We start from the raw sequence: 24,775 nt of genomic DNA, 5'->3' as shown, positions 1-24,775 counted from the left end.
TTTCTGGTAGGGGGCCAAATCTTTAAGGGAGGATTTCTCTGCAGGCCACATTATCAATTTTTATTTTGTGAACCAAAACAAGCAAGAAATAGTAACCTATTTTTTACAGAAAATAAAACAAATCTGTGGAAAGAACATTTGTTATACAATTCAATGAAATAAAATGTTAGTGGGATATCTGGCTTTGTTTGGCTGGACTAAGTGAGTCAGTGTTGGACTAAGTTAGTCAGTGTTGATGTTAACTGAAGTTGTTGCTACACACAAAGAGTTTTTCAGATGAATATCAGTAATTCATGTTCTAATTTGGGATTTGATGCAATTCATCTGACTAAAAAGGTGTTCACCCATGTAAATGTTTCCAAATGATGAAATCATTTTTATAGCTTGTCTATACAATGAGGGATATTTCATCTTGTCCAAATATGTTTTATAGAATTCTTCCAAACTAACCTGATTATTTCTCTTTTAATTGTGCATCACATTGCATTCATCAAATGCAATCCTTGTAGTGAACTCATGTCTATGGAGAATGGCAACAGCAAATACAGACAAAAGCAGACGATGTTTCTTAAAACGTTGAAATCGGTTTTCGAATTCGTATTTCAAGTCAGATACCAAAGAAGTGTATTTAGTAGCTGCCACCTGTGTGATGTCCAATTTCTTTGACAGTATAGGAAAATGGCTGAAGTTTTTTTTGTTCATAACTGTTGTTGCCAAAGCCCAAGTTTCATTTGGAATGAGGAAATAAGATGCTGCATGACATTAGTCAGTTGATCTTTTCCTTGGAGTTGAGTATTAACATCATTTAGGTGGCTAATTATATTGATGAAGAATACAAAATCTAAAAGCCATTATTTATCTTTGAACTCTAGGAGTCTCTTTGAGCTGCTTTCAAAGAATGGTTGTATTTCTTGCTTCAAATCAAACACTCTTTTCAACATTTTCACATGGGTTAGTCATCTTCCTTCCATATAATACGAAATGTTATCATGTTCTGAATCCAAGGACTTCAGAAATTCTTGGAACTGATGGTGGTTCAATCCTTTTGACTTAATAAAGTTCAGTGTTTTGACAACTACCTTCATGATGTGGTCCATTTTGAGGGACTTAGCACATAAATTCTCTTGATGGATAATGCAATGAAAGTTTAGCATTGAAGTATTGCCAACTTTGTGAGCCTCGTTTTCAATCAACTGAACTAAACCACTGTGTTTCCCAGCCATTGCTGGAGCACTGTCTGTCATTAGCCCCAATAGGTTGTTAAGTTTTAACAAAAAGTGACTTCATGTCAATCTAACTGCTTCCAAGACATCTCGTGACCTAGTGCCGTCCATAAGTGTATAATATGCCGCTAATTCTTCTGTTTCATTAAAATGGGTATCAACACCTCATGACATAAGTCGCCACTTGGGTGGTATCCGCCATCCACCACATTTGTACATTCATCTAAAGCTAGAGTGTAAAACTCAGATGCACGATTTTTTAAATTATCTCAATTTTGTCTTCCAATGTCATCCACACGTCTGGTAGTAGTTTGACGAGACAGATTTATTTTTTGAGAAATCCTTTTTCTTTTCTGGAAACACAATTTTGATGGTCTCTCAGCATTTCTTAACCATTTCACCATTCTTTTTTGCCACTATCAGCTACTGCATAACTTGCTTTCGCTAGCATGTTGACTCTGAATTTGTCTTTGTAAATATCTGTTGCTGATCAGAAAGTTCCCTTTTTAAGCCGTTTACCTGGTCTTATTGAAATTGTCCCTTGTATTTATGAAACACAACTGCATGTTTAGTCTCATAATGCCATCTGATGTTGTATTCTTTTGGAAACGAGACAGCTTCAGTGCATATCAGACATATGGGTCTAATAATAATAATAATAATAATAATAATAATAATGATAGCTAGTTTACAGTCCACTTGTCTTGTAAAGTTCTCAACTCCTTTGTAACTTTCCTCTTCTTAGGTCCTATGTGTTTACAAGGTGACACGATTCCAAGTTTACATATTGAACTGAAACAGACATTTTTTTACTGTAAGTTGGAAATTGACAAAGAGACCGCATGGTAATCAGAATTTTGTAATTTTTTTATATATGTAGTTTGTGAAGTTATCAAATATGAGTTACGTAAGGTAGTGCTATGCAACTCTCAAAAATTCCCTTCAAAATCTACTTTAAACTTCCTGTAAGTTGTTTAACACTGTAATGTAGTTGACTGTTTTGATGGGCTGTGTGGGTCTGTGGTAGGACACCCAACTGCTACATGGGTGGCTTTCAGTTCTGAGTTGTGGTAGATTTTCAAACAAAGGCTCATGTTCCATGGACATTTCTGTGAAACGTAGGGTACATGAAAGTCGAAAAAAAAAATTTGAAATGTTTTTCCTTTTTTATACAACTTTATATATAAAGGATCAGTGATTAGAGATTTATATCCCAATGAAAACTGGATTTTTGCATGCAATGTGTAATTAGAAATTAGAAGATGAGCATTTTTCATAAAAATGACAATTGAATATGTACTAATTAGTATACATTTGTATGATGTAGATATTCAAACTGAACGGAAAAGTACTAGACCAAAACTAGACTCAAACCAACAATTCAGCAACTGCTAGTCTCGAGCGCAGTTTTTTTTTTTTTTTTAAGTCTTTATGTGTTTTACGCTTAATGGAAATGCTTGTAGTGCATGCAACTATATTTAAAAATATATATCAACTATGCACCAATGTTTAAAAATACAGCTCAGTTTGGAATCAAACCCTGGCCCTCTACAAGGTTACTATGTTTGTAGAGTTATCAGTCTGTCATTTGAGTGTTATATGCACTTGGAGAACTTCATAGTCTGTTTTCTTGAGAATTTTTGGCTAATATTAAAATTTTGACCCCCATTTTGAATTTCTTTTATGATTGCTTCTTAAAACTGTTATAAATTTCAAGTCAATAACATTATTAGTTGCTGTAAATAAGAGAGAAGGAAAGTAAATGAGGTTGCACTAGGAGGCTCCCTTTTCTGCTTTTGTAATGTGGAATCTTAAATGTCATCACTAAAAATGTTTTATAACAATTAAGTATTTTTTATTTTGTACTACTAAAATTAAAAAAAATTTACTGAGTCAAGAAATCATTGCTAATGTGGACTGGTTTACCTGCTCACCATAATTGACTATATAGAATAAATGCAAGCCTACTAAAATTACAGACAGTTGCCACAGATTAATTGTAAAGCTGGCTTTACTTACGTGAAGTTATGATACATTTGTCATGATCACATGGGCACCATGTACGAGGGCAGTTCAATAAGTAATGCAACACATTTTTTTTTCTGAAACAGGGGTTGTTTTATTCAGCATTGAAATACACCAGGTTATTCCCCAATCTTTTAGCTACACAACACTATTTTTCAACATAATCTCCATTCAATGCTACGGCCTTACGCCACCTTGAAATGAGGGCCTGTATGCCTGCACGGTACCATTCCACTGGTCGATGTCGGAGCCAACGTCGTACTGCATCAATAACTTCTTCATCATCCGCGTAGTGCCTCCCACGGATTGCGTCCTTCATTGGGCCAAACATGTTTCATCGCCTGTAACAATCTTTGACAAGAAATTGTCAACCTCAGGCACATGACTAGCAAGCAATTCCGCACAGATGGTTCTCCTTTGCTCTTTATGGTGTTCGGTTAGACAACGAGGGACCCAGCGGGAACAAACCTTCGAATATCCCAACTGGTGAACAATTGTGACAGCACTACCAACAGAGATGTCAAGTTGAGCACTGAGTTGTTTGATGGTGATCCGTCGATCATCTCAAACGAATGTGTTCGCACGCTCCGCCATTGCAGGAGTCACAGCTATGCACGGCCGGCCCGCACGCGGGAGATCAGACAATCTTGCTTGACCTTGCGGCGATGATGACACACGCTTTGCCCAACGACTCACCGTGCTTTTGTCCACTGCCAGATCACCGTAGACATTCTGCAAGCACCTATGAATATCTGAGATGCCCTGGTTTTCCGCCAAAAGAAACTCGATCACTGCCCGTTGTTTGCAACGCACATCCATTACAGACGCCATTTTAACAGCTCCGTACAGCGCTGCCACCTGTTGGAAGTCAATGAAACTATACGAGACGAAGCGGGAATGTTTGAAAATATTCCACAAGAAATTTCCGGTTTTTTCAACCAAAATTGGCCGAGAAAAAAAATGTGTTGCATTACATATTGAACTGCCCTCGTATACACATGAACAGCCATAACTTTATGGCAGACAGTGTTGTGAGTTTGCAGTAAAAATAAATACCAAATGTATTGACTACATCTGACACCCGTCTCACTCACACAGCATAACAAACGTGCCCACTTTGAGCAGTCAATACTACTGCTGATTGTTTGTTGCACATGGCCAAGGTGAACTATATTTTCTCTGAGATGGTACACAGGCCTTTCAAAATATATCCAAGACAGTGATTTTTTTCAAACAGGAATATAGGCAGAAATCTAATGATAGTTGAATCAATGAAATGAACTGAGATATTCATATTGTAATTAGATATGAGAGAAGTTGGGAAGCAGAATTAGGACAAATTACACAGGAAGAAATGGAAAAAGCTGTGAAGAAGATGAATGGTGGGAAAGCCCCAGGACCTGATGAAGTATCAGTAGACATGATAAGAGCAGCAGGTCCAGTGGGAATGCAGTGGCTGTATAGAGTACTATCAAGCGTGTGGAGAAATAGTAAAATACCTGGCGACTGGAGAACAGGAGACATTGTTCCCATCTTCAAGAAAGGCAATAAAAGACTTTGTAAAAACTACAGAGGAATAACCCTCATGAGTCATACAGCCAAGATTTTGGAAAGAATTTTACTAAATCGAATAAGTGAAAAGATAGAAAAGGAGCTGAGTGAAGAACAGCATGGGTTTAGGAAAGGAAGGAGCACAATCGACCTGATATTTTCTATCCGTCAACTGATGGAAAAAAGTTGGGAGTATAACAAAAGGGTGATAATGGTTTTTATAGACATAGAAAAGGCATATGACTCAGTTGACAGGGAAAGACTCTGGGAAGAACTGAAGAAGATAGATATAGAAGATGGATACATTAATGTTATAAAGACAATGTACAGAGGCCACAATTGTAGAATTAGAACACCATTGGGGAACTCTGAATACTTCAAAATAAGACAAGGACTTAAGCAAGGAAGTATTCTATCTCCTGCGCTTTTCAATGTTGTGATGGAGGGAATGAATAGGGCAGTTAAAGATATAGTAAAAGAAAAAGACAAAAAGATGATTTTTGCAGATGATATGGTAATATGGGGTGATAAAGAGGTAGATGTACAGTTACAGCTTGATGCGTGGAAGGAAATAATAAAAAGGTATGGATTAAGAATAAATAAAGATAAGAGTGAAGTAATGGTATTTGGAAGAGAGAAAGGAATCAATGGAAATATTACCTTGAATGGAGAACCCCTCAAAGTGGTAGAAAGTTTCACTTATTTAGGGAGTGAAATATCTAGGGATGGAAGAATAACTAACGAAATTAATAGGAGGTTACAGAAGGGAGGCAATTTCTACCAAACAATAAAACATCTGATTTGGAATAATGAAGTTCCAGAAAGAGCAAAACTCCTGATGTATAAGAATTATTACTTCCCTATTGTCACCTATGGTGGAGAAACATGGACAATGAAAGAAAGGGACTGGAGCAGACTGCAAGCAGGGGAAATGAAATTTCTCAGAGCAGTAAAGGGAAAAACAAGAATGGACAAAGTAAGGAATGTAGAGATTAGAAAGGACCTCAAACAAGAAAGTATGAGAGAAGAAATTGAAAGAAAGAGATTAAGATGGTATGGGCATGTTAAGAGGATGCATGGGCAGAGACTCCCCAAAATTATGGAAGAACTAAAGATGGATGGGAAACGACCTAGAGGGCGCCCAAGAACACGGTGGAAAATGGGAGTGAGAATATCTGTTGAAAGGAGAGGTGTGACCTGGCAGCAAGTGGAGGAAGAAAAGTGGTGGGAGGACCGAGCCAAATGGAGAGGACTCGTCAGCACCCAGACCCGGCAGTAGCTGGAGCGGGATTCGGATATAGATAGATAGATAGATAGATAGAATTAGATATGATACAAAAAATGCTTGATGGAATGCTCTTTTGGTTTTTTTTTTTCGTGAAATAAAAATTGAATTCTTCTTTCACATGAAACAGCTCCATGGGCCAAAACTTAGCACCATGCAGACTGCAGGCGACCTGCTGGCTATGGGTTGGTCACCCCTGCTCTAGACAGAGTTTATAGCCAAAAAATCATCAATATTATTAAGTCTCAAGGTTCAAATCAGCCACAGTTCTCTGCTTGCTTTCATGAACTAAGCACCAAGCATTCAGCTTTGTCACACTATACAGAGGTAGAAAGAAATTTTCACTCTGCAGGGGAATGTGCAGTGGTTCCTGACAGAATGAAACTGTGTGCCAGACTGCTACTCAAACTCATGCTCTTTTCCTTTTGTGAGGAAGTGCTCTACTGACTGAGCTACCCAAACATAATCCACAATCTGTCCTCACAGCTTTACTTCCACCACTACCTCGTCTCCTACCTTCCAGACTTCACAGAAGTTCTCCTGCAAACCTTGCAAGACTAGCACTCCTGGAAGAAAGGATACTGTGGAGACATGGCTTAGCCACAGCCTGGATATGTTTCCAGAATGAAATTTTCATTCTGCAGCAGAGTGTGCATTGGTATGAAACTTCCTGGCAGATTAAAACTGTGTCCTGGGTAGAGACTCAAACTTGCGATCTTTGCCTTTCAAGACTAGGTTTGCAGGAGAATTTGTGTTAATCTTCTTAGTGGTATGGGGATTACATTGGGGCAATTCTCCTGGGTTTTCCTTTGGAACATCTAAATTTCAGCTTCTGTCTCACTCACATGTCACTGGACATTAAAGATGACATGTTGAGTTGCAGGTAGGCACAATGAAAATACTATTATTAAGTTTTTGCCATAGCCTTCCCTGGGGTTTGGGTTTTAGACAGGGAAGGACTGGCAGAAGTAAAGCTGTGAGGATGGTTCGTGAGTTGTGCTTGGATAGCTCAGTCAGTAGAGCACTTGCCCATTGAAAAGCAAAGGTCCTGAGTTCAAGTCTTGGCCCAGCACACAGTTTCAATCTGCCAAGAAGTTTTCCACTGAGGCACTTTGGCAATTGTGTGTCACTTTTTTTATACATTTCTGAAACTTGAAAGAGGAAATAAGCCAGTTCTTACCAAGTAAAAATCGAGATACACGACCATTTTTGACAAAATGTAGGTACCATATTTATCCTTCTTGGCTGATATAACAAAATGCTTATATTATTTCAATCTGAAACTTCAAAGGAAAGACTGACTCTTAACAAACGTGTGGAATCAAGTTAAAGCATTCAAATATAAGCTAGTTTTATGCAAAAAACAGTTGAAAAATAATGTTGTAAAGCTTTTTCCAACAGGCAACATGAAAAATCTGTTTGAGGTGAAGCAACACCACACAAGGCATAGACAAATAAATTGAGCTCAGAAATGAGTTTTAATCAAGAGTTGCAGATTTTAAATTGGTGGAAAACAAGTTTTCTTCGTTCTCCTCAATTTATATAAAATAAATAACACTACCTACTCAAATGCAAATGGAGATAATTGAGATTGAGTGTAATTCGTATTTGAAGACCAAATTTAGCAAAGTTGGCATACTTAAATTTTATAAATCTACACCTCCATCAATATCTATATCTGTACTCTGCAAACCACTGTGAACTTTATGGCAAAGAAAATGTCCCATTATACCAGTTATTAGGGTTTCTTCCCATTCCATTCACATATTAAGTATGGGGAAAATGATTGTTTAAATGATTCTGTGCATGCTGTAATTAATCTAATCTTGTTTTTATGTCACCTATGTGAGAAATACAGGCTGTAGTATATTCGTAGAGTTGTCACTGAAGCCGATTCCTGAAACTTCGTAAGTAGATTTTCTTGGTATTGTTTACATTTATCTTCAAGAGTCTGCCAGGACACTCTTCCATGGTTCAAACAAACATGTGACAATTTGTACTGCCCTTCTCTGTATATGTTCAAAATTACCTGTAGTATTCTACTAACAACCGAAAACTGCCACCTGCTTTACCCATGACTGGGCCTTTGTGATGGCTCCATTTCATGTTCTTGCAATGTGTTATGTCCAAGTATTTGTATGAATTGGCTGATTCCATTGGTATTATAGTCATAGGATACTAAATTTGTTCGTTTTGTGAAGTGTACAGTTATACCTTTCTGAACATTTAAAGTAATTTGCCGATCTTTGTGCCACTTCTAAGTCTTATTAAAAGCTGACTCAATATTTATGCAGCTTCTTTTGGACAGTACTTCATTATAGGTAACTGAATCATTTAAAAAAAGTGAGTTTATTAGTAATATTTTCCACAGGGTCATTAATATACAAATGAACAGCAAGAGTCCCTTTGTACTTTCTTGGGGCACACCCAACGTTATGTCTACACATGACAATGACTCTCAATCCATGATAACCTGCTGCATCCTCTTTACCAAAAAATCCGCAACCCACTCAGAAATTTCACTTAATACACAATATTGCCATAGTTTTCACAGTAAGTATAGAAGTGGTACTGAGTCAAATGCTTCCCAGAAATGAAGAAATACTGTTGCCTTGATCCACAGCTTTCAGGATATCATGTGAGAAAAGTGCAAGTTGCTTTTCACTCAATCTGTGTTTTCAGAATCCACACTGGTTGGACAGAGGAGGTCATTTGGTCTGAGATACCTCATTATGTTTAAGCCAGAGTATGTTCTAAGATTCTGCAACAAATGGAATGTCAAGAATATTGTGTGGTAGTTTTGTGGATCAATTCTGCCACCATTCTTGTAGACAAGTGTGACTTCTGTGTTCTTACAACTACTAGAAACAGTTTTGTATTGGAAGGTCTGTGACAAATTATAGTTGGAAGGGGGGTTAACACAGCTGCAAATTGGGTATTGAATCTGATAGGGATTCCATTGGAACCTGGAGATTTGTTCAGTTTTAATGTTTTCAGCTGTTTTTCAACGTCACTAACACTAACACTTATTTCACTAATCTTCTTAGTGGTATGAGGATTACATTGGGGCAATTCTCCTGGATTTTCCTTTGTAAAGAAACATCTAAATTTCAGCTCCTGTCTCACTCACATGTCACCAGTGACATGGCATTAAAGATGGCATGTTGAGTTGCAGGTAGGCACAATGAAAATACTATTATTAAGTTTTTGCCATAGCCTTCCATGGGGTTTGGGTTTTAGACAGGGAAAGGGATACTTTCCTGAAATTGTACAGACGGATGGAGCATGGGCCCATTGTGGGGTATGGCATTGGGGAAACAGGAAATGACATAGGAAATGGACAAATAAAGGCATTAGCTGACTGTGAGGGGAGCTGCTTTAACAGAAAGAGATGCATAAAAACACATACAGACATACAAAAATATGTGCAAATACATAAATAAATGTGCAAATATGTAAAAATAAGCACAAAAAAATAAAAATGTTCAAGAGTGTAGAAAAAATGACAGAATGAATGAGTTATGGGAATACACATGTGCTGGTATAAGGGAAGATAGAGGGGGAATTGGTTAGGCTGAGATTCACAATTTTATTTGGCATAGATAGATGCAGAAAACATATGTGAAACTATGCAAAGAAGAGGAAGGAAATGTGATCACTAGGAATAATAAAAATATTGGTGGGAAGAATGTAGGGCATGAGGAACTGCACCAGCAATCTGCAAAGTCATGTAGCCATATGTTGTGCAAAGACAAGACCATGATACAGTGTGTATGGCTTGGAAGTTAGACTGTATGCAGTTTGAAAGGTGATGAAAAGATGAAGGAAAGAAGAGAAAGATTTGTCACTGAAGATAGTAATTCTTTAGACAGTAGTACAAAGGAAAAGTCACAGGGTTGTGAAATGGAAGAAAAGCCATTAAGCAAAATCAAACAATGGAAAGTCCAGGGTGGAATGTCAACCATTATGGGAAGGACAGATCACTGATCACCGTAAAGATGACACATAAAGTTTCAGACAGGTACAACAAAAAGACTGTTAAACATTAGCATTTGGCCAAAGCCTTCATCAGAAAAGAAACACACATGCAAGCACATCTCTTGCTTATGTGAATGTGTGTGTGTGTGTGTGTGTGTGTGTGTGTGTGGCTTTTCTTTCCTGATGAATGCTTTGGCTGAAAGCGTAAGTGCAATAGTCTTTCCAAAGTGCCTGTCTGCAATGGAACATGTCATCTCTATGGTGAGTAACAATCTATTCTTTCTATAATTACTGATATTCCAACCTGGACTTTCCACTGTTGGATCAGACACTAATTTTGGTGCCACTAACAGCCTTTACATACGATCATAATTTATTTGGGTCTTGTGAAAGATCATGTATACTGCCCTGGCCACAGTATCACCATGGCCATAGGAGCATATGTTTGGGTGTCTGTGTGAATTTGCATATTTTTATTTGAAAAAGAACAAAAGCTCAAAAACTGGTGTTTCTGTTATATGTTTGTATGCTGTCACAATCACCAGTATTGTAAGTCTGTGGGTTGCTAGGCTTGTGAACTCAATACTGTGTACCAGTTATAGCAAGAACCAGATACAAGTAAATTTGTGGTTTGGAGTAACACTTCACACTGATAAATCATATACCTTCACATTCAACATAACAAGAAAATGTGATGTACTCACTAATAGGAAGAATATGCTATCACAAGTTTTTCTCGATAACTAAGTGAATGAATAAACAAGGCAAAGCAAAAAGCACCTACAAAATGAAAATCATGGAACTCTACTCTGCAGCAAGGAGGAGGCATTTGACATTACTCCTGGTGGCCAGTGCATGAACCCTATTGACGTCTGCCAAATGATCAGCTGATCATCTGCCATCTGCCTTGGATGTCACTTATCATTGCTACAGGTTTTAATGTTTTTAAAAAAAATATAAATAGAAAGGAAAAAAAACTGTATTTTTTACACAGTAGCCATTTAGTCTGTCAATGGGCTTAAGCTTTTATTGTTATTTCCTGATGATTTTCCTGTTTCTCTGTTTATTATCTTCCAAGTGCTTCTGACTTTGTTTGGAGCTTGTGTAATAACATTTCCATTATACAGTTTTTTTGCAGCTATTAAAGTTTTATTGTAAATCTTTTTATAGGTTGTATAATGCATAGGCCTATCTGGAGCTTTCCAAATTGCATGAAGAAGTTTCAACTTTTTACAGGATACTAATAGACCTTTTGTTAGCCGTGGCAGATTTCCTCACTTTTTCTTTATTGGTTTAGTTTTGGTTGGCAAATACGCTTCAATGATTTTTAAATAGATATCTAGCAAACTGTTATATTTATCATTAACACTATTATATACGTACATTTCTGGCCACTTTTCATTATGTAGTTTTATCTTTAGGTCTGTTATGTTAGAACTTCTCATTAAAAGAATACTAGAAATATTCCATCCTGGACTTTCCATTGTTTGAACATTAGAAATGTAGTTAATATGATCCACAGTGCATGAGAATTTTACACTTGTCTGAAAGAGTAATTTACTGTTTTGGTCAGTGGCTCATAAATGCAAGTAGCAGTCCAAAAAATTAGCTTTGAGGTCTTCACCCATTTCTTGTCCAAGTTCTCTCTCTCTCTCTCTCTCTCTCTCTCTCTCTCTCTCTCTCTCTCTCTAGTAAGAGGACTCATGTGGATTTAGACTAAAAACAGAGCAAAACCTTGAAAAGGTGAGGTGGTGCAGTTTCCATTATTTGTTACTTTTGTCTACATGTGGCCCATTGGTTAACTGCATGTAAGTGGTTTACTTTCTTCATTTTGTGTTTTCTATTGTCGAATTTCAATTCTTGTAACAATTTCCTTTTTGTTTCAGATATTGCCTCCTGCCCAATTTGCAATAATCAACTTCTGAATATCACTTCTGTATATTGCAACTCTTCTGTAGTATATAAACTCATAATAAGAAGACATGGAAGTGTACGTTTGGTGTTGGATATGAGCCCAGGAAAACCACCACAGCGCATAAGGAAGACTATCATACTTTTGATGGAACTTGGCTGTAAATGCCCACAGTTGGAGAATGGTCAGTATTGTTTTGTTACCATAATAATTTCATTTCCATTAGAGCTTTTCTCACTGCATTGCATTTAAGTACCACGTAGAATGAAGTAAATTAGCATAAACAACCTGAGAACATAGGGCTCTAATATAAATGATAGCCATAGCTTTGTCCCAGGCTTTATTGCAGATTTCATTGGCTGTGCTAACAAGGGTTGATGCTTCTTGAATATCATTTTTATGAATGTGCATCACTATGAAGTTCAATAGAAAAAATTTACCACACCTCTGTGAAACTGTAATCACCCAGCTAATAGCCTGAAGCTCCTATAATTATGTATATACACTGTTATTGTGGTTACAGTTGCCCGAGACTGCAGTTGTGTGTGTGAGTTGCATTTGTGTGTGTGTGTGTGTGTGTGTGTGTGTGTGTGTGTGTGTGCGCGCGCGTGCGTGTCTATTGTTGATGAAGGCCTTAACTGCCAAAAGCTATAATTGTGAGAGTCTTTCTGTTGTGCCTATCTGTGAGTCTGCATCTCCGCTATATGGTGAGTAGCAGCTTTCCTTCTCATATTGTTGTTACATTGATCCTGAATTTTCCATTGTTTGTTACTGTGTAGTCAATACAGATGTACGTACACACCTCAACATACACAGACACACTGTTTGTAACATGCAAGTGATGTTTTGATCAGTGTAATACACATGCAGCAGTACAATTTGACTTACTACTTTCTCATAGTGACAGTGAAAGCTGTCACTTACTGATTTAAGAGGCTTCTTATAATTTGCTGTAGTGATCTTCAATTAGCTGTGACATTTGATTTGGTAGTATTTCTTCCTGTGTGTAGAAACTTTTAATCATATCAACATCACTATTTCCAAAAATGGTTTCTTCAGTATATCTAGATATGCACATGATTTTAGTGTCTAATAATGAAGTGTTAAATTTCACAGTAAGATTAAGATTACAGCAAAAGCCAAAATCTGGATGGAACTTTAATGCTTTTCCAAAGAGACATGGTAGTCAAATATGGAACTCTATTATTAGTATAGCCAATGAATTCATGAGAAAACATGAAGAAGAGGTTGATCCTTATCACTTGGATTGAGCAGTCATTTCTCTGCTTGCATCCCCCCCAGTAATTAATTGAGCAAATAGTGTAGTCATTTTTTTTCTCTCTTTCATCTTATTTTTGCGCGTAGGTTCAGCAAGACAAGTCAAGTAATATGTTACGATGGGCACAGTTTTAAGGATCACTTTATGAATACATTTTTGCAGTAATGAGAAGCGAAAACTGAATAGTTTTACAAATATTATAGTATGTTATCTTAATAATTTTGGTACTAACAGTATATTTTCTTAATTGAATAGGTTATTGAATGTTATGACTTTAGAGTTTTACACATAGAGGAGAAATATTGTACTTTTGCTAATATTTTCAATGTATTTAAAATGTCAGGATCAGTAGTCTCATAACATATTGATTGTAGCAGAAGCCACATATGATGCAACTAAGTGAGAAGTGTCCTGTGGCTGAATCTTCAGGTTCTGAATTTATGCTTTCCATAGAACGCTTTGTATATAATTTGTCATACTAATGAAATAATAACACAATCTCTACACTGTTGAGAAGAACATCCTCAGCAATATACCTGAGATCATGCTTAACTATTATCATATAGTCTTTATATTTATCCTTCCCATACTAGTTTAAAGCATTAAAACACAGCTGACATCAGTGAGCCCTGTACTAGGCCTCAAAATACTAGCACTGAAAAGTTACGATTCTGTTCTGCAATTTCCCTTCCTTGAATACTGTCTAGTGAAAGAATACTAATACTGAAAAGTTCTGGATCAATTTCCCTTTCATGAACACTGCCTAGTGAAAGGATCTTCTTGGTCCTTTCAACTCACAATAGACTCACTGAAATTTTTTTATAAATACTGTCATAAATCAAAAACGAGTTGTCCACAGACTCCAAAATTGTTATAGCTTTTTAAACCAAAATATGCAGATTTGAAACACTTCCAAAAATGGTGCCTTATATAGTAGGTTTGACATTAATCCAGTCATTTTTAGAAATCAGTGGTTGACTTATCTAGCAGATTTGGTGTGCAGATTGCTTTCATGTCACTACAGAGAAAACAAGGTGTTTTTTCTCATATACACAGAACCAGAACGGTGTTTGAACATTTGAGGTGTGTGTTGTATCTGAATGACAGTGACACTGTATTGAAATGTGAATGTACTGTTCACTTTATTAGTGAGCATATTTTATAGTCTGCATGAATGACACATTCATAAGTAAACTTCCTTTCCTCTATTTCCTGTTGCAATAGCGGCTGCATTGAAAATTACCAGAAAGATATAATCATTTCATTGCATTTCAGTAATTATTTATTTATATGACAGGTGATGCAAGCAGTTCTTATGTACATCATTTAACCAGACAGCACTATTCTATTGCAACACTGTGTGTCAGTATAATAGCCCAGAATGTTTGAAGTTGCCTGTGTGGCTAGCTTTGCTAATAAACTTGTTTTTGAACATGAGAAAATTGAAATAAATTTTTATCATTAACAGTGAATAGTAAGAGGAGGAAGGGTTGTTGTGTACAGTTCTTAATCACTAGACTATGCTACACTGTCCACTGGATGATGCCTCTTGAATTCAGGGCATCTGTCCCATCATATGAAGTAGCTTGACACTGCTTGACACCATCTGAGATGAGTATATGAAATATTTTTTTTGCTGGCACTATGTTTCACCCTCTCCCCTCTTTTCATTTCTTTATTGATAAGTAAATGCCACAGAGTCACCATAACCCACTGCACACTCTCTCATCAGGCTGCTTCACATGAAATACACATGCTGTTGACACACTATGCTGAGGACAGAAGAGGGGCTCCATCCTAGTAAATGTTCAGGTATTCAGGTAACTAAACGTGCAATGTTCAAATGACGTGTCATCGTGAGAGTTACTAGCATGAATTCTTCTATATCTGCCTTCCAAAAAGAATCAGATCATGCATTAGTATTGTATATTGGCATACACTTTCAAATATCTTGTTTAAAAATTTTGTTGCCATTATTATAAGAAGTTACTTCCACTTGTGTTCATGTATGGTGCACTACCAGTTGATATTTTATGGATATCAACACAGCACACTCGTGGTAAAGAACTAAATCATACGAACTCTTAACACTACAATGAGAACAGTGGATGGTGAGCTCTTAACACTTCAAGCATTATCAGCACATGATTTATAAACTTTGTGTTTCATACAGTACATACTTTCTTTGGTCAAGCTACTGCTAACCTAACAAGTACCAAAGAGTGGAAAAAATTGGCATACAAAACGCTGCAATAGAGCAGCAAACATCTTCATGAAGGCTCTTTCTTCATCCTTTATACATACACACACTAATATATGAAAGTCACTGGAAGAGGACATTTGAAAAATACTAGATGTAACAATAATATGTTTAATTTAATTCTTTCTGTTTGAAGCCATGATTCAGTGTGTGTGCTTTGTTGTTTATGTCTCTGTTAAAAAGTAATTTTCCAAAATTAATATAAGTACTAGAAGTTCTCTTTAGTATTTCTCCCTTTCTGAGATTAGTTTTAATTGATATTTGAGGAACTATTTGACTACATTTGTAGATTTAATTTTCTATTAAGAAGAACATTTATTTTCTATAACATTTTTGTTGCTATGAACAGAGATTGTTTATGATGAAGGAATGGTTTTTTATCTGCAAAATTACCCATTTCCTTTCTATCTGATTTTCACATATTTATTTACGTATAGGTTATAAAAGCAAATCTGTGTGTGACTGGCAAAGATAAACTTTTCTGTAACATCACTGAAATGTGTGTTTCTTTTGCAGTGGGAAATCATTTGATATTATTGAATACAAAACCCCAAGCTGAAAATGTAGCCAAACAAGAGCATCCGACGCTGAAACTTGACTCAGATACTTATATTCTAACCACACCAGCTCATACTGGGCAACCACAAATTGTCAAATCAGCCAGGAGCAAATGTGTATCTGGTCAGAATAATATCACACAGACTTAGGTGATACAGGGGGTATGGTCTTACCTTCCAGACCAGTAGTGAAGAGATCAGTAAAATAAGATACTGTGCTTGCTTTTCCTCCACCCCAAACAAAATAACTATCATAATTTCTACCTAGTCATCATTCCACTGTAACTGTAAATGATCTGTAGCTAAAGCAGTGAAAAATGAGGATACAGTGAAGTAACATGTTGTGTAAAGTCCATAATGACATGTGTCCATTCATTCTAGAATTAGAATTACAATTTTTGAACCAAAGAGATCTAGTTGACAATGTGAAGGTTACATTTATTTCAACTGTAAATCAAATTTTTCACACTTAAATAAAATTTTGTAACAAAGTGTTTTATTTGTAGCTAATAAAAAAGTGATAATTTGATAAAGTTATTTTCAAATTGATGATAATATATGTCCACTTATAATTTTGAAATATTATAATTTGTTATTTGTTTATTTTATGTTTAAAAAAACATGGTGCAATCAGGCTAGTCAGTTTATATCAAATGTATTTGAAATGTAGGGGCTGTTTGATCATAAAAAAGCATAAATGTTAGGAAAAGCTTTATTGACAGCTTTAATTTCCTACAAACATACTATACTTATGACACAATTACTTTTCACGTCAAAGTACTTTTCATAATGTTGCACTGGCCTCATGAAACCCTCAGCGTAATAGAAGTTCTATGCCTGACAATTGAACCAGTTGATAATGTGGATGTTGTTTTTCAATGGCTGATCTTAGTTTGTTGAGTGTTTCGAAGTACACACCAGCAGCAAATTTTGATATTTATTTAACCAAAAGAATGCCATTTGTGTCCCATCAGTTTTTAAAATGAGTAAGTAAATGACTTGAATATTTTTCAGACTGTGTGAAGCTGAATGTTGCCACTTTGCTAATTATTGTTTTGGCACTATGTGGTGTAAGATATCCACAGTTTGTCATTTGTAATGCTGTGGGAAAAAGAAATCACCGGTTTTGTTGGTAGTAGCCCAAAACACTTGTCTGTTTGACATTCTTGTGTTAGTATTGTATTGTTCTGTACTGTACCAGTCAGGAAAAATGACAATGGCCAAGAGGGCAGTGTGTTGACCACATGCCCCTCTGTATCTGCTTCCAGTGATGCCTAAGGTCTGAGGATGACATAGTGGCCATCCGTGCCATTGGGTCTTCAAGACCTGTTCTTTTGTTTGGTATTGTAGTGTACCTTTATTGATCCACTCAATCATTCAATGTTCAAACATGTAAAACATGATATCGGCCAAGTCAAACAGATGATATGGGAACAAATATTGTATTGTATTTTATTGTATTTATTTGGTCCAGTAAATTTTACATGTGCAATACAGAATTTCAGACATTGTACAGATCAATGCAAATACGTTGTCATGTTTACAATAATGAATACATTTTGTTCAGCTGTGACTTTTAACTAAACTACTTTAGCTGGAATATGTCAACTGAATATGTAAATAAACTTATATAGATTTATATGTTACAAGTAGATAGTCATATTTACACAATATTTTTGTAAATGATAAAGGAATTGGCTTATGCAGGCAACGTTACCAAGTGAGGTGGCACATTGGTTAGAACACTGGCCTCACATTCAGTAGGAGGTTGGTTCAAACCCACGTGGGGCCATCCTGATTTAAGTTTAACATAATTTCTCTAAATTGATGTGGGGATGGTTCCTTCAAAAGGGTGTGACTGACTTCCTCCCCATCCTTCTCTAATCCAATAGGACTGATGACCTTGCTCTTTGGACCCATACTCCAGATCAGCCAACCAATAAACCATGTAACATTAACTTTCTTAGCTTATCAAAGATTTTGGAGGAACTCTTCCACTGCATTGATAGATATTTTTTTAATATTGCTTTAAATTTTTAGTTAATTTATTACTTTAATTTATTGAGCCAACTTATTGTAAATAATTTTACCATGGTGTAATATTCGTTTTTGGAACAAACTGGCTTTTATTTGAAGCATGTGAAAGTCAATATTCTGTCTTGTGCTATGTTGATGCAGATTTCCATGTTTGAGGAGGATAGTAGGATTTGTCATTCCATATTTATTAATAAACATTGAACTTTCAATGATGCATATACTATAAGAGGTAGAATCCATATCTTTTAAATAGTGAATAGGTTTGTTCTTTTTTGCTCCAGCCATGATTCTCTCTGCCCTTTGCATCCTTAAAGGTTTGGGCAGGGTGATTAGTTACCCCAGAAAAATATCCCATATTTCAAAATAGAGTGTATATTAGCATAATAAACAGTCATTAGACAGTCCTCATGACAATGGTTTTCGAGCACTCTCATTAAATAGCTATTGGTTCTTAGTCTCTTACATATGCTATCAATGTGAGTATCTCCTTTAATAGTATCATGGAGCCAGATACCCAAAAAATTTGTATTTGCTACACTTGCAATATCTGTGTCTGATATCTGCATTTTTATATTTTCTTTACTTTTTCTGTTGACATTAAGAAAATTTAATGCTACTGTTTTATTTATTATGGGTTTGTTTTGTCTCAGTCAGATCAAAACAGTAATTAATGTCTCGTATAATGTTGTCTGGTGTCTTTCCACTGACTAAAATATCTTGTGGCACCTGCAAACTGGATAGTGCTGTGACACTGTTTGGTTATTGCTAGGTCATTTGCATATATATGTATAAAAATGGATGGGATCTAGTACTGAGACCTGTGGTACACCATACACCACTTCTTTGTAATTAGAATAGTTTCTGGTTGATTTACTATCTTCTTCAGATAGTATTTCTAATGCTTGCTTGTGGCTAGTGAGATACGATCTAAGCCAGTTGTTAGGTGTACCTCTGACAACACTATCAAGTTTGTACAGCTATAGGATATGGTCTATGATGTCAAAGGCCTTAGACAGATCAAGGGATATGCCAGTTACTTTTTTTCCACTATCAAATTTTTGAAGTACTTCATTCAGAAATTCAAGTATTGTGGTTTCTGTTGATCAGCCTTTCTGGAAGCCATGTTGGACTGTGGATAATAGGTTGCACTTTTCTAGAAAATCTTATAACCTCTTACAAAAAAAGTTTCTAGTATTTTTGACAATATAGATAGCAAAGCAATAGGTCTATATTGGCTATGCCTTCTTTCTTACCCTTTTTGAACAGTGGCTTGAGTTTCACTGTCTTTAAGACAGAAGGAAATATTCTGGTTGTGGGTGAATTGTTGGAAAGTTGGGCTAATGATACTGAAGGGGGCCAGAACGATCCATCCCCTCCATGTTAATTTTAGCAAATAGAAGGAACATTTTTTCTAAAACCATTAAACATATTGCTCTGAAATTTGGACTACATGTTCAGTGAATATTTCTCTACAAAGTCATAATGCCATGTTAAGAAATATTTATTGGTTTTTGTTTTACAATTTTTTTAAACAGATGCTTATTTTTTCTCTAAAATTTTGCACTTTTTCTTCTATAACTCTTTAATTATACAGTATTTTTTTACAATTTGTTATAAAAATGAAGAAAAAGAAGTAAAAAATATTGTGTATAAATTTCATTGATATACTGTTAGCAGTTTTTGAGAAAATGTTGCTCAAAGATGAAAATTTTTAAGTTACGGGAAATGGCTTCCAAAGTTTTTTTAATACATTCCTGCCCCTTATGATGGGTTATCAGTGTTAGTTTCCTGGTCTTTTCTTCCCTTTTGCTGCATGTTGTAGGCTTTTGTATCTTCTTCTTGCACCTCTTAGTCTTTCTTCATCAATTAGGCACATTGTGGAAATGGTGTTGTGTCCTGATTGGAAACCTAAACGTTTCAGCACATCACATTTGATAATGTTTCCTTCATTGTATGTTGCCACTGCATTAGGCACTCCAAAATGCAATGTTTTTATCTGTACAAACACTCTTTTGGGAATCCTAATCCAAATTAAATTATTTACACTGTCATTTGGATTTCGTGTTTTCCCATGTAAATGTTTTTCCAATAAACTTGGCTATGATAAATCTCTGAATATGAGCTTAATTACAGCGTTTGACAAACTGTTTTTATGGGTATATTCCTTTCCTGATTGGTACTTACACCATGAGTCATCGCCTATGGGGCACAGTGCATGTTGTGGGTGCTCATTTGTTGATGCAGTAGAAAAAAATAAGGCCCATACTGCTCTCCTCATATGCTCAGTGCTTCTTGTATTTGGCCTAATTGCACACCCATAATACAATGTTTTGAGAGAATAGCAACATCAATTACTTTGCAACTGTCTCCACTGGTAGCTGTCACAACTCCATTTAGAGATTTAAGACCTCTATATTGCCATGATCCATCTAAAGCAACAGTTAAAACTCTGCAATTCCCATTATCTCTCATAGCTTCTTCAACTGCTTTCTTCAATGTTGCTTGAACAATATCTTCAGCAGAAGATCCCACCAATTCATTATAAAATCTAAACTTGATTCGTGGTTTTGGCAAGTTCATAATTCCACATAACATTGTCCCTGCAGCACTGCCCTTGCCAATGCAACGCAAGCCATACACTAGCCTAACATTTATATCATACACCTTCTTTCCACTATTACCACTACAAGGAATACTGTTAGAATTAGAAAACGAAACTTCTGCAGCACATTTGCTACACTTCAATAACATTTTACATGCCAAACCAATGTTTAAAGTTATTTTCAATTCCAGTCCTCTTTCTTTGCAAACTTGGCATAATATGTTATGTTTCAAAATATTAGAGAGCAAGGAAATGTTAATTATTTCATTCACATCATTACTGTCACTTTCACGGTTTTCAAATTTTTCTTTGCTGTCACAAAGTTTCTCGCTGGAAGAAGTTCTATGACATTCATTTGGAGTAGTCGGTGAAGCAGTCTGAGCAGCATCTCCCTTCGAAAAACCAAAAGATTTCTTCTTCCACTCATTGTGCCTTTTCTTAAAACACTCAATTGCCGAAATGGGGCATATTGATATCCATATACCAAATACGTAAAACAGGTACGAGCAAAATTTGTCAAATATGCAAAATTGAACAGCTAAACAACACAAAGCAAACTCCACAAGTCAGCACACACGGTGTAGCATTTATGTTTACGAATATGAACAGTCACTTGTCACAGAGATAAAGCTATACAACGTTGGAAAAAAAAAAACACTGTCTAATTCCGCAAAGATACCCAGCTCGTAGCCAGTGAATGACACCGTCAGAGGTGACACACCAACTCGCTACAACCGTTTACACAGCACATCAACTTTACAGCAATAAAAACCACCCTTAGAATTCACTTAGAAGGGTGAAAATTGATTTGTTTTATTCAGAAAACTCCAAATATTTTTATAATGAAAAAAAAAAAACAAAAAAATGTCAATTTTGTCATTTTCATTGTTCTGGCTCCCATGAAATGAGGCCACCTGTGTTTTTAGTGTCTTAATGTAGAATCTCATTCATACCTGCTGAAAGTTTACTGTTAACTTACTAACCACTAGTAGAATTTCTTTAGGGTTGGTTCAGGGAAGAAATATGGAGTTAGTGTTTCTATTTAGATTTGCTGGTCATCTGGTAGAATTTTTATCCCACAGAGTTTGCTTTGAAAAATACATGTTAAAGGCACTGGCTACTTCTTCTGGATTTGTAACTCATTTGCCATCTTGGACTGTCTTCCACAGCTTTCATTTTGTTCCTGGTCATTATTATGTTGTGATCATTTGCTATTTTTTTGTCTTCTTTTATGACTTTGTGAAGCACTCTCTTATAAGTCTTGAAATATACCAGAAATCCTTCAGTAACATTTTGTGTTTTTCAAATTTTAGAAAGTCTCCTCTTTTCAGCATAAAATATTTTAATGCCTATTCTGAGCCAAGAAATACCTCTTTTACTAGTTTCAAATTTTTGCTTTTTAACTGGAAAAGAAATACTGAAGTAACATGAGAATATTTCCAGGAACATGTAATTTTTCTACAAGTGTGTTTACAGTTTTATATATCATTCCATGTTTCTTTTTTCGTCAAATGCCTGCTATGTTCTAAGTTTTGCTTGCTAAAATTCCTACCTTTTCTTGTTGTTTGTTGTTCAATATTGCCAGTGATCTCTATTAGAAGTTCAGTAAATTGTGCGTAATGATCACTGAAATGTATATTCATATATCCAGTTTTGTATAAATATTTATCTGTGTTTATTAGTATCTGATCTATAGTACTGCTGGATGATTTGATGGCTCTGGTAGGTGATTTAAGTGTTGTGTTTACATTATAAGTCTTTAATATGACCTTGAGATTTAATCTGCCTGTTGAATTCTTGTTGAAATCTATGTTAAAGTCACTATCCATGATAATTGTTTTACTAAACACTTTTATAATGTTAAGTGCCTTCTCAAGATTTTCAAGGAAAGTAGTTATATTTCCATCTGCGCTTCTGTACATACAAATAACAATTATATTTAAATTGGTCAGTTCTGTAGCAGAAATTTCACAGTCATGCTCTTTCACTAGCTGATCAATGAGCTAAGCAACAGTGTTTGATGTCTTCTCTAACATATATGTATGTTTCTCCATGCATAGAGGTTTTTTTAGAAACAAATGATGAAAGGATAAAGACCTCTATCCTTATAAGTGACACCATATTTTCTGTTAACCAACATTCACTAACACATATAACTGACACTTCTTTTAATTCATCTGATAACAATATTTCCATCTCACTAACTCTATTTGATAAGGACTGTGCATGTTGGTGAAGGAGGATAAATTTTGATGATGGCTTATTTGGTTGGTTGCTTAGGCGTACCTTGTGTTTAACAGCTGCATATGACATATCACTCATTCATTACACTTTTATTGTTGTAGTTTTCTTTCCAGAGTGATATTTTACATGATGAATTTAACACTTCTCTGGAATCACTTGCCATAGTAAATGTTGTGGTACTTTCTTATTGCATCAGCGGCAAGTGTATGTGTAGTGTATGGTGTTTCAGCTGTGATTTTTGAAGTTAATTGGTACACAATAACTAAACATGATGGACATCCTTTTCTTGCTGCTTCAGCTTTGTCTGGAATTAGTGGAGTACTTGGTTCTTCAATTCAAACTGATGATTCTATTGTTGCTGCTCTGATTGTAGGTTGCATTAAGCTTGGCTAATTTCAGTTTAATTTTCCAGGATTATGTTGCACAGTGCTGCTTTGCCTTTCATGTTACCATGCATTCCATGCGTAGTGAAATCTTACCTTTTTCAGCTTCTGCATTAATATATGTTACATTGCTGAAAAGCTTGCATATTTTCGTGAACTTTCAGTTTGTTGCTTCTATTTCTACATTTACACATGATATTTTCTTGAGGTCATGTTTCATCGGTACACTTATTACAAACACCTTCATATCAATAATCTCTTCCAATGTATCCCTTAAAGCTTGCAAAGCATACTTTGCCTCAGTTTGCTCCAACTAAAATAATGAGAGAGTTACAACTTTCTCGATTAATGAAAGTGTCAATGTAGTGAGTAACTTCTCACAGTGGAACACCTGGTTTCAAAAATCTAACAGCACTTTGGTTTTAGTGTTTCATTCATAATCTCTGCCTGTTCTTTTCCATGACTGTCAGAAAGCAGGTAAAAAATGCCAGCATATCATTTTACGCGTTTAGTGGTATTGTTTGTTGTTTTTCGTTTGGTAACCTTTGGTTGCATGTTTGCATCACTTAGTTCATTCATTTTTTGTGATAGCACACTGCATCTGTTTGCAACATGATTTTAGGTTTATTTAATAAGTTTCTTTCAGAATGTTTCACTTTGTTTGGAGTTTTGAGGTTACTGTAAGGCAACATTTTTTATAATGAACTCCATACTGAACATGGTATGGGTTAAGTCAAACATGTGTATACATAACATATAGTGAAGATATGTATGTATCCATAATAATATAAGTTCAAATAATAATGCTGGACATAATCGCACATCAAAAATTTGTTAAAGGATAATAAGTTATTTCTAATAAATATATGTATCTGTATGTTTCTGACATGAGAATAATAATCATTTCTAACAAGGCAGTTTAGGTTTGAAAGATAATCAAAATATGTAATTTAGTTTATAACAGATCACATTCAAGAAAGTCTTGTATGCTGTAGGAGCAATACTTTGTTACAAGTACTCTTAAGGTTTTTTAAATAATTTTGTTGGTTCTTGAATACTTTCTGCTTCTTTCAGGAGAGCCAGTATGTTCCATTTTTCAAAGAGTGACTTCTATTTGCTGTTTGTTCAGGATTGTTCTACTTGCTTTTTTTTCTCTTCTCTTTTTTGCAATGTAAATAGTTTCCCCAGAAAATAATTCCATAGCGTAGCACTGAATGGATAAGAGCATAATACACCCATTTTGCTCACATCACCACACAATGTAGATGACATTTTTATCATCTCATCTACAATAGGACTTCTGCCTCCATCAGTCAAAGTTACATTCATGTTTGATTTATAATCACTTACGTCCTTCTGTTCATTTAAAAACTTAACCACTACAGCTTTGTTCTCAGTCACACTGTCTTGTTCGTTAAGGCCACTCATTATTTATCACT

General features: G+C 35.6%; 1 protein-coding gene across 2 annotated transcripts in view; it reads left to right on the top strand.

Moving 5' to 3' along the window:
• Window positions 1–16,562, top strand: part of LOC126191523 (murinoglobulin-1-like) — a 272,234-nt gene extending 255,672 nt beyond the window's left edge. For both annotated transcript variants that reach the window (XM_049932422.1, XM_049932423.1), the window contains 2 exons: window positions 11,949–12,158; window positions 16,030–16,562. In XM_049932422.1, coding sequence (XP_049788379.1) covers window positions 11,949–12,158; window positions 16,030–16,220 — 401 coding nt within the window. In that variant the 3' untranslated portion in view covers window positions 16,221–16,562. The remainder of the gene's footprint in view (window positions 1–11,948; window positions 12,159–16,029) is intronic.
• Window positions 16,563–24,775: the final 8,213 nt, after the last annotated feature.

This window comes from Schistocerca cancellata, chromosome 6 (assembly GCF_023864275.1).
Source record: "Schistocerca cancellata isolate TAMUIC-IGC-003103 chromosome 6, iqSchCanc2.1, whole genome shotgun sequence".
NCBI lineage: Eukaryota > Metazoa > Arthropoda > Insecta > Orthoptera > Acrididae > Schistocerca > Schistocerca cancellata.
The sequence above is the reverse complement of the archived record's forward strand: the minus strand, read 5'-3'. Positions and strand labels throughout refer to the sequence as shown.